We start from the raw sequence: 11,694 nt of genomic DNA, 5'->3' as shown, positions 1-11,694 counted from the left end.
GATGCAGCCAGTCAACACATTCCCACCACACATCTGTAGAAATTTGCCAGGGTTTCTGGTGTCATACTAAACCTCCACACACTCCTGAGGAAGTAGGGGCGCTGACGCGCTTTCTTCTCAATGCCATTAGTGTGTTGGGTCCAGGAAAGATCCTCCAAGACAGTGACTCCCAGGAATTTGCTCACCCTCTCCACCTCTGACCCCCAATAATTACTGGATCTTGCATATCTGGTTTTCCAAACTTCTAAAAAGTACTAAGAAAGATTCTATCGTTTTAGTTTTGGTTTATGAGGCAAGAGTTACTATTGGAGTATGGATACATTCCAGAAAAAGTTTCATGATACAACTGACTTTCCAAACTACTGCTAAATTCAGCCATCTTTCGGGTTGCCATGGTGATCTATACAACCGGAAGTTATATTGGCCGGAAGTGATGTGTTCGGCAGTCACCAGTAAAGATGGCGCAGCCATGGAGAAAGAGTGATGGGCGGGTCGGCCCCGGTCCCGAGTTCAGTCTCGCCGGCTGTGCGGCTGCATTGGAGGCGGTGTTGGGCGGGGGCACTGCTCGCGTCTGGTTCAAGGAGAGCAGCGGGCGCAACCTGAGATTCCGTGACTGGATCGCCCCTAGAGGGGCCCTGAGCAAGCTCTACCCGCAAGGCCAGGTGGGCTGTTGGATGGGGAGGAGGAGTAACAGTGGGAAATCAGAGTTTAAAAGACGGAACGTGATGGAATCTCACGAACAATGCAAAGATGGGGGAATTAAGTTGGTCTGGTAACATCTATGGAGGAAAACCGTCAGCCAACGTTTTAGGTGGAGGCCTTTATCGATACTAAGGTAGGAAGTGGTGATATCCAAAGGAAAAGTAATTGGAGATGGGCTAAGAATTGATAGGGAATTGGACAGGTGGAGAGACAGGCAGAGGAAGGGAGGTTTGAAATGCAAGAACAGTAATAGGTAAAGAAGAGATGGAAACAGGTGGAGGTGGAGTTTACCAACAATTAGAACAAATTGCGGTTCATGCCATTGGATTTAATATGGAGAAATCAGATTTGTTGTTCAAGTTTATGTTTAGCCTCACTGGCAGTGGATGGGACTGAGGACAGACAATTCTTGGGAGAATAGGTAAGGGAATTGAATTGGTTTGCAACTGGGAGTTTAAGATTGAGCTGCCTGACCCAGAGTCCCACCAGCTTCTCTTTATTCTCTCAAGACTCCAATATCTGCAGTTTTTGTGTTTGCCAGAATATGGAGCCAGGTGCCTTCTGAACTTGAGAGGCACTGGATGTGGGGAACTGTACAGGGTATTATTTCTGTGTCTCAGAAAGCATTGCATACTGTGATTCCAAGTTCAAAGTCTTGGAATTTGATCACAGTAACACAAGAAGAGGCCATTCGACCCATTGTGCAAGCTGGTGCCTTTATAGTGCAATCATGTCATTCCCAATCTTTTCTTTGTAACTCCAAAAATTATTCTTGTTCCTTGCAATCCATTTGCCTTATGAATCTGGTTTGTCAATTGAACCATTTATTTTTTTTTTATTTTCCCTTTGCCTGAACAATACATTGGAAGGTTCCCTCAATTTACCCTGCTAAATCAGTTCTGATTTTGTATTCTTATAATATCTTCTCTCAGCCTTTGCTCCAAGAATTGCAACTCTTACCTCCTTCAGTTCAATAGTGTGGTTTAAATCCCTCATCATTACTGCACTCTTAAATTGATCTATAGCCTTCTAACAGTGTTATGAACTGAATAAAACACAATTCATCTGTGGATTAATTTGATCATGACATGAAACTGGTGTACCAATACGGAAAGAATGCACTGTTAGAGGTGGCTTCTTTTCAAGTGAAAATTGAACTAGAACCTTGTCTAGACATGCAAGTAAGCCTGAGATCTCATTGTCTTAAAGTATTATCCTCCAGGTCCTTAACAGTAATTATGTCATTCAATGTGAATTTGCTTTTGAGAAAGATGGCAGTGTTACAGCAATACTAACAACAGTTACCATTCCTTAATTTATATCCAGTGGCCACTTTCAGAGTCGGATAATTATGAAATTAATTCCTAAAGAATAATACAGCAAACTATAGCAGCGGCTACACTGCTCCTGCAATAACACACACAACCAGATAGGTTGAGCTCAGTGAGCAGACTGGTTTATTGCAGGCTGCTGGGCTGCACTTGTACTCCCAGCCCAGACCTGGCTGAGAACCGCGCTGGAGGGCGCTGATCTCACCCGGGCATGATGTGGTCCCCATGTGCGGGTTCCTGAACCCCAAGCTGGAAGGGAGGGAAACCCCTGACAACGCCATTTTGGCTGGCTGCCCCGCCGCGTGGCTTACAAGCGGGGCCGGTTTGCCTACCTTGTGGTGAGCCGCCACAAAACAATATTTAAAGGTAATTCCTACAGCTCAATGATAAGACCATAAGAACGAAAATGAACGCCACAGAAAGCAGCTCTCCAGGAACGTGAGTCGGTTGGATGCCATGACTGGACGGCAGTGGTGGTTCAAAGGAGTCCAAGCGTGCCCTGAGGTGAGGAAGTAGTTCATGCGGCGACCGCTGGGGATTGTGACAAACTCACCAGGTAGTGCCAGCGGCGCACCGTAGACCAGCTCAGCTGTTGACGCCTGTAGATCTTCCTTGGGAGTGGAGCGGATGCCCAGGAGCACCCAAGGCTGTTCGACCGTCCAGTCTGGACCGGTGAGGCGGGCCATGAGCTCTGACTTAAGGTGGCAGTGCAGACATTCGACCAGTCCATTGGCCTGCAGGTGGTAGGCCGTGGTGCGGTGTAGCTGTATCCCCAACCTGTTGGCGAGCTGTGCCCAGAGCGTAGATGTGAACTGGGCACCCCGATCGCTGGTGAAGTGAGCCGGGACGCCGAACTGGGCAACCCAACCATGCAACAGGGCTCGGGAGCAGGAGTCGGTGGAGGCGTCTGGCATCGGGATCACCTCGGGCCAGCGAGTGGTGTGGTCCACCACCGTAAACAGGTAACGGTCGCCCCGGGAAACGGGTAAGCGCCCGTCGATGTCCACGTGAATGTGGCTGAACTGTTCCCGGACATGCTCGAACTCCTGTACTAGCGCCCTGGTGTGCTTGCACACCTTGGACGTCTGGTAATGGGTGCATGTCTGGCCCAGCCCACGATCTGCTTCCGCAGCCCATTCCATAGGAACCGTTCTGCCACCATCTGGACCGTGAACCTGATGGATGGATGTGAAAGATCGTGGATGTGATGGAAGACCTGCCTGTGCCACTGCTGCGGAACCACTGGCCGCGGATGCCCAAGGAGATATCGCACAAAATGGTGCCTTCGCCACTCGGAGTCGGGAGGTCTCGGAACTGCAGGCCGGTGATGCAGTCTTGAAGGCCCTTGTCTCCTCATCAGCTTCGTGGTCCCGGGCGAGCTGGCCGAAGTTGAGGGCAGGCGTCAGTGGCAACCACATTCTCCTTCCCCACCTTGTGCTGAATGTCGGTAGTGACGCTGCTGGCGGGCCGACCAGGGATCCTTTGCCATTGCAAGCGCCTGGGTGAGAGGTTTGTGGTCAAAGATGGTAAAAGTCCTCCCCTCCAAAAAATAGTGGAAATGCCGCACCGCTAGGTACATGCCCAGTAACTCGCGGTCGAAGGCATTCGGTGGGTGGAGCAGGCGGCTGAAGAATGCCAGTGGCTTCCAATGCCCATTCACCTGCTGCTCCAGGATGGCACTGACGGCTGTGGCAGAGGCATCGGCAGAGAGTGCCATATGCAGGTCGGTGTACGGGTGGGCAAGCACGGCGGGGCCTTGGTGGCCTCGAATGCGGTGCAGGCTTCTGGGTTCCAAACGAGCATCTTGTGCTTGGCTGTAATGAGGGTAAACAGCGGCTGCATGATGTGCGCAACTCCTGGGATGAAGCAGTTGTAAAAGTTGACCATACCCGCGAACTCCTGCTGCTCCTTGAGGCTGTTTGGGTGTGGGAACTCTCTGAAGGCGGCAGCCTTAGCAGTGGCGGGCGTGGCTCCTTCGGCCATGATGTTATGGCCCAGGAACTGCATGGACTCTTTCCTGAACTTGCACTTGGCTGGGTTGATGGTAAGGCCGAAGTCGGCAAGCCGGGAGAAAAGGGTGCGTAGGTGGGCCTTGTGTTGCTCCTGGTCCTTACTGGCGACAAATAAATAAAGACGAAATCCAAGTTCCTGCCCACAGAGTCCATGAGGTGCTGGAAGGTCTGAGCAGCGTTCTTGAGCCTGAACTGCATGCGCAGGAATTCAAACAGGCCAAAGGGGGTGATGATGGCCATCTTGGGTATGTACTCTGGGTGCACTGGGATCTGGTGATATCCACACACCAGGTGAACCTTGGAGAAGACCCTCGCGCCATGCAGGTTGGCAGTAAAGTCCTGGATGTGAGGGATGGGGTAACGGTCAGGAATGGTTGCTTCGTTGAGCGGCGAGGCCCACGGGCTGTCGGACCGCCGAATGATCCCCAGCTCCAACAGGTGCAAAAACTCCTTTGCTACCTGGAGCTTGTCAGGCGGGATCCGGCGTGCCTTGGCGTGAACCGACGGGCCCTGGGTGGGGATGTGGTGGAACACCCCGTGGCACGGCGAGGCGGCGGAGAACTATGTCTTGAGGAGTGTCGGGAACTCGTCCAGGATCTGCTGGAACTCATCTCTGGGCGTGCTGATCATGGCCATCTGCGGTTGCTCTGACCGGGAGATGTTGAGGCGAACGGCCTCCAGACGCCTACCTCAAATGTCCACCAGAAGTACGTGTGCAAGGAGGAAGTCTGCACCCAGGATGGCAGTCGGGAGGGACGAGACAGTGAACCTCCACGCGAAATTCTGTTGGCCGATCTGGAAGTGGACTGTCTTGTCTTCATACGTCCGGATTGCCGTTGTGTTGGCCGCACGAAGGGGAGGTACACGAGGTCGGTTCCTGGATTCTATGGCTGTGTCCGTGGCTGATCTGGACTCCAGTGTCAACAAGGAACTGCCGGCCGCTGACTGAGTCCTGCAGGTAGAGAAGGCTGTGTCCTTGGCCAGCCACCGCAGCCATTAACAGCGGTCAGCCTGGTCGTTTCCCTAGAACGAGGAGGGCTCACGACACTTCTGAGCCTTGGCTCCGCAGCGCTGGTGGTAGAAACAGGCCTGAAGCAGATGCTGTGGCCTTGGTTATGCTCTAGGGTACCCCTGCAGTGGCCGGGTGCTCTACTGCAGCGCTAGGGGTGGGCTTGGCATGGTTGTGCCCATGCCTTGTGACCTGCTGGACCACTGAGCCTTTCAAGAATCATGTGAGCCATAGCTCTTGGGCCTTCTGGGTGATCTTCCTCGGGTCAGTGAATCTCTCCTGAACTAGCAGTGGGCAGATGTCCCCGGGCATATGTTCAAGGAAGATACGCTCGAAAAGTGGGCAGTTGGTGTGCTCACCCATGAGCACGAGCATCTCATCCATCAGTTCCATCGGGTCCTATCCCCCAGGGCGTCAAGGTGCAGCACCCGAGCGGCACGCTGGTGTCTGGATAGTCCAAGGGACCCGGAAAGCACTCGCTTGATGGTCTCGTACTTGTCCTCGGCGGGTGGGTGCTGAACAAGGTGCATTGCGCTTCTGGCCGTGGCCTGGTCCAGGGCAGCGACCACATGGTAGAATTTGGTCATGTCGGACGAAATCTGGCAGAGGTGAAACTGGGCCTCCGGTGGCCGAACCAGTTCTCCTGCTCCTGAACCGGAATTCAAGCAGTTTTACGGCTATAGCGCTTATCCCAGGCTTGCTTATGATGGGTTCAAAGACGTTTGAACCAGTGGGGTCACCAATTGTAGCGGTGGCTACACTGCTCCTGCAATAACACACTCAACCAGACGGGTTGAGCTCAGTGAGCAGACTGGTTTATTGCAGGCTGCTGGACTGCACTTATATACCCAGCCCGGACCTGGCTGAGAACCGCGCTGGATGGCGCTGACGTCAGCCGGGTGTCACGTGGTCCCCAAGCGCGGGTTTCTGAGCCCCAAGCTGGAAGGGAAACCCCCCCGATGGCACCATTTTGGCCGGCTGCCCTGCCGCGTGGCTTACAAGCGGGGTTGTTTTGCCTACCTTGTGGTGAGCCGCCACAAAACAATATTTAAAGGTAATTCCTACAGCTCAATGCTAAGACCATAAGAACATCAGGAGCAGAAGCAGGCCATGTCATTGTGAGCTGATCCATTCTCCCACTCAGCTACACTCCCCTATCTTCCATAACCTTTGATACCGCGACTATTCGGATACCTATCAATATCTGCCTTAAATACACCCAACATCTTGGCCTCCATAGCCACCTGTGATAGCAAATTCCAGATGATCACTACTCTGTTTAAATAAATTCCTCTGCATTTCTGTTTGAATGGTCGCCCTTCAATCCTGAACTTGTGTCCTCTTCTCTACGATGGCAAACAACAACTTTACCACATCTACTCTGTCCAGACCTTTCAACATTCAAAATGCTTCTATGAGGTCCCCTATCATTTTTCTGAAAAGGCATACAGTCCAAGAGCTGTCAAATGTTCCTCCTATGCTAATCCCTTCATTCCTGGATTATTCTTGTAAATTTGAACCCATTCCAATGCCAACACATCCTTCCTTAAACAAGGAGCACAAAACTGTACCCCATCCTCCAAGTGAGGCCTCATCAGTGCCTTATAAAGCCTCAACATCACATCCCTGCTCTGGAATCCTATTCCTCTAGATATGAATGCCAACATTGCATTAGCCTTCTTCACCATCTCAACCTAGAGGACTCCCAAGTTCCTTTGCACCTCCAAATTTTGAATTATGTCCCCATCCAAATAATAGTCTGCCTTTTGTTTTCTTTCTATCAAAGTACATGACCGTACACTTTCCAACATTGTATTTAATTTGATACTTCTTTGCCCTTTCTAATCTATGTAAGACTCTCTGCAACCTTTGTTTCCTCATCACTACCTCCCCCTCCACCCATCTTTGTATCATCTGCAAACTTAGCCACAAAGCCATTTAATCCGCAATCCAAATTATTAACATACAATGTAAAAAGAAGTGGCCCCAACACTGACCCCTGCAGTACCCTACTGGTAACTAACCAGAATATCATCCTTTTATTCCCACCCTCTGTTTCCTGTCAATCAGCCAAAGCTCTACCCATGCAAGTATCTTTCCTATATTTCCATGGGCTTGTAGCGGCTCACCAGAGACTTAATCAAACTGGCTCAAAACTCTAATTTTGTGAAGCAAACTCGTGTGCAGTGCTTTGTCAGAGGTGTTTTGAAAGTCCAAATATACAACATCTACTGCATATCCTTTTTCCAGCCAGCTGTGGTTTTTTCAAAAAAAATTGCAGTATTCAGGAAGATTTTCCCTTAAGGAAACCATGCCATCTTTGGATTAACTTGTCATGCATTTCCAGGTGCCCCATTAACCTCATCCATAACAATCAATTCTAACAACTTCCCAACCACTGATGTTAGGCTAACAGGTCTATAATTTCCTCAGGTATGGTAGGTTCACAGAAAGATGAGTCTGGATATGTGTTACCATCAAAGGTAACTTTATTGAACACATGGGAAACAAACAGGGGAAGATGTCAAACGATACTTAATTACTCTACCTCTTAATAGCTAAATAAACATTCACATCAGACCCAGACTGGACTCTACCAATGGCCGTCTATCTTCGACATGGTACAAGACAAAACTATAACAGTGGAAGCAGGCACATTGGGCGCAAGGGTACTCAATACCAGTGGCTGCTTACTCTACCACACTATCCGGATGTGCACACACTCACAGATAGGGACTTTAGCAGACACTACCAATCCTTGTACCTCAGGGAGTGGATCAGTAATATATGGTTACTAACCCACTCTAACAAGATAGGGACTTAAACCCACGCTCCCAGTTCCCTGTATCAACACGGGGGCAGCTCAATGCTAAGTACAGCCAAACAATACTATGGTCCCACTCCAAAACGACTTTTCCAGCGATGTCCACAGTTAAGTGACCTGGCAGAGAGCAGCATTCGTAGTCAGGACAAAGGAGCAGAGAGCAAGAAATGTGGTATGCATTGATGTTTATACTGTTCTGAGCTAGGCATCTGGGCAGTGATGACAGTGAAGCATTTAAATGGACTAGTGGATGGCTGGAGTCCAATCTTGATTGGCAGGTGATGCGACTGAATAGGTTTCAGACAGGGAGGTCACGCGATTTGCCGCAATCGGGGTAACCATTGCAATTTTCCAGTCCTCCAGAACCATGCCAGAATATATTGATTCTTGGAAGATCATTATTAGTGCCTCCACAATCTATAGCTATTTATTTCAGAACCTGATGATGTATTCGATCTGATCTGGGAGACTTGTCTATCGTTTAACTTTTCAGCTTCCCAAACACTCTCTCTGCACTGACCTTTCTTCCCTGTCACCCTTGAAAGTCTGGTATATTGTGAATGTCTTCCACAGTGGACTGATGCAAAATACTCATTCAGTTCCCCTGCCATCTACTTGTCTCCCATTACAATGTTTCCAGCATAATTTTATATCAGTCCTATATCAACTCTTGATTCTATTTTCAATCTTAAAAATGTTACGAGCCCAGAGGACCCATAAACCCAGCAGCAATAAATATTCACCAAGACAAATGGTTACATAAACAAAAGTTGCTTTTAATTATCTTTAAACATGAAAATAGAATCAAACTTGAACTTATCTCTATTGACTAACAACCTAACTTAGCCCCCATCTAATTCTAAGCGCACGTGTATGTAATGTGTGTGTGTTCAGAAACGATCTTTCGTTCACAGTCCAATCTCACTTCTCAATCCTCCAAGTTCACTGGTGGCAGCCAATTCTTATACTGTGCACAGAATTTAACATTTATGAAGTTCACCTTGCTTTGATGCTTAAAAGGTAAATTGTTACCACTGAGGAAGGTTTTTGTCGGTTTTCAGAGAGAGATTTGTTGTTCCAGGACAACCACAACTGATGTACTTCCATCAGCCACTCCAGTGTCTTGCTGACGAAACTTGCCCCTTCAGGGTTCTCCAGATGATAACCTCTTTCTTTCAGGTCACCAGAGTTCCTTTTTGTTTCTCTTATTCCAAGTGAAATATTAGACAGCCAGACCTCTCCTCTTGCATGAATCACCATGCCATCTTCCAAATGAGCTTGCCAGCTTGTCCTGTTCCAGTCCCAGCAATTTCTGCTGGCTGTAGCACTGTAAAAGTGATCTCTCTCTCTGAGAGAAAGCCTGTTTGAGTCTCTCTGCTTGCAAAACCACTTGACCCTCTTACAACAGCAAGCTCTCCTCCAGACAGCAGTGGCTCCAGCATGCTCTTTCATCTGTTGCCTTTTGCAAACTACAATCCTTGAGTGAAGTCTCTTGAGCATTCTACAAAGCCCTTGCAAAAGCTGTGGAGCCGATATGTCTACCATGGGGCAGAGCTCCAGTATTTTAAATAAGATCTGTTTTAAAGTGTTTGTATATGACCTACTCAAACAAACCTTTCCTGATTTATCTCCCAAAAATGTATCTATATATCTATATACTCTGTCAAAATATACTTTAAAAAAAATTTTGGTATCCTTTTTTATATTATTTGCTAGCCTCCTTCAAAGTTCATCTTTTCCTTCCTAATGACCATAATTTCCTCTATAAGCTTTCAAAAGCTTCCCAGTCCTCTATCCTCCCTCTAATTTTTGCTTCCTTGTATGCCCTTTCTTTTGCCTTTGGCTTTGACTTCTCTTGTCAGGCACAGCTGTTTCATTTTCCATTCAAGTATTTCTTCCTTTGTGGAATATACCCATGATGCACTTTACTTATTTCTCCGTTGCTGCTCTGCCGTCCTCCCTACCAGTGTGTCTTTCCAAATGTTCTTTTTCCTATTCCTCTCTAATATATCTCTAGTGCTCTTTTTTCCCCTGGTATACTGACACCTCTGATTTTAGTTTCTCCCTCTCAAACTGCAGGGAGAGTGCTATCATATGTTCTTGCCTCCAAAGGGTTGCCTTACCTTCAGCTCTCTTGTCAACTCTGGTTCATTACACAATACCCAATCCAGAATTCCCATTTCCCTGGTCGACTCAGCCACAAGCTATTCTAAGAAGCCATCTTGTAGGCATTCTGCAAATGATCTCTCTTGAGATACAGTCTCAACCTGGTTTTCCCAATCTACTTGCAGGTTAAAATCCTCCTTCTGGCATGCCTTTTCTATTTGCTGTTGTAATTTGTTGTCCACAACTGGCTTCTGTTTGGAGGTCTGTATATAACTACCAACAGTTTCTTTTTACCCTTACCATTTCTTAACTCAACCTACAATGATTCTATATCTTCTGATCCTGTCACTTCTTTCTACTGATTTAATGTTATTTCTTACCAACAGAGCCACACCACACCCCTCTGCTTACCTGCTTATCCTTGCCATTCAGTTCCCAATGAGCCGATATGGCTCATCCTTTATCCATGACTCTGATGGCCACAATATCATACCTGCCAATCTGTAGCTGTACTACAAGGTCATCTGTATTATTTCTTATGATGCAAGCATTTAAGTACAAAACCTTGAGCCCTGTATTTGTCACTTTTTAAAAAAAATTGTGTCATTGTGGCAATGCAACTCATCCCCATGGCTGCAATTTTGCCCTATCTGCCTGTCATTCCATACAAACTCCCTACCAACTGTCTATTCTGATGCACTTCACTTTGGTTCCCACCAACCTGCGAATCTAGTTTAAATTCCCCCACCCCAACCCCAACAGCATGAGCAAACCTCCCTGCCAGGATACTGGTTCCTCTTGATTTCATTTGCAACCTGTCCAACTTGTATGGGTCACCTCTTCCCCAGAAAACATTCCAATGATCCAAGAACCTGAAACCCTGCACCATCTCCTCAGCCACTCATTTGTCTGCACTATCCTCTTGTTCTCACCTTTTCTAACTCCTAGCATCTGGAGAAATCCAGAGAAGTGGCCTTCTCTAGATTGGAAAGACTGGATGCAAACTGGAAGATTACTTCGCTGAGCACTTTCACTCTGTCCGCATCAGTGACAGGGATATCCCAGTGGCCAACCGTTCAATTCTGTGCCTCACTCCTGTGCTGACGTGACTGTTCATGGATTCATGGACTGTCAAACCAAGACCACCAGTAAATTAGAGGAGCAGCATGTTATTTTCTCCATCTGGATGGTATTAACATCAACATTTCTGGTTTCTGCTAGCTTACTCTCCATTCTCCCTCTCTTCCCCAGCCTGCCATTTTCTTTCCTTTAGCTTTCTACTCCCCTTTCCTCTCTAATCACCCCTTTTCTGCTGCTGTGCCTCCCTCCCTTATCCACATATTACTCCCTGCCCCTTCCCCCCCCCCCCCAACCATTTTGTTTGGGTGACTGCCTATCTTTTGCTCATGCCTTGGTGAAGGGCTCAAGCCCGAAACGTTGGCTATGTATCTTTGCTATATAAAGTACACGGTTTGACCTGTTGAGTTCTCCATCATTGTGTCTTTACTTCATTCACGGTGTCTGCAGATTTTCATGTTTTTATCATGTAATGCAGAGATTACCACCTTGGAGGATTTGCTTTTCAACCTTTCTTTTACTCCTAAACTTGCTTTCCAGGACCTCTCCCCTAGTCCTGCCTATGTCATTGCTACCAATATGCACCATGACCTCTGGCTGATTACCTTCCCCCCAAGAATATTCTGCAACCAC

General features: G+C 47.9%; 1 protein-coding gene across 7 annotated transcripts in view; it reads left to right on the top strand.

Moving 5' to 3' along the window:
• Positions 1-450: 450 nt before the first annotated feature.
• dalrd3 (DALR anticodon binding domain containing 3) overlaps positions 451-11,694 on the top strand; it is a 59,763-nt gene continuing 48,519 nt past the window's right edge. For 6 of the 7 annotated variants that reach the window (XR_011357505.1, XR_011357503.1, XR_011357504.1 and 3 more), the window contains exon 1: positions 451-662. Coding sequence is in view for 3 of the 7 variants with exons in the window: in XM_069937343.1 (XP_069793444.1) it covers positions 459-662 (204 nt within the window). In the remaining 4 variants the exon portion in view is untranslated. The other variant, XR_011357506.1, reaches the window with a different exon arrangement.

The sequence above is a fragment of the Narcine bancroftii genome, chromosome 5 (genome assembly GCF_036971445.1).
Source record: "Narcine bancroftii isolate sNarBan1 chromosome 5, sNarBan1.hap1, whole genome shotgun sequence".
Classification (NCBI taxonomy): Eukaryota; Metazoa; Chordata; class Chondrichthyes; order Torpediniformes; family Narcinidae; genus Narcine; species Narcine bancroftii.
Note: the sequence above shows the minus strand (reverse complement) of the source record. Positions and strands in the feature narration are given on the sequence as shown.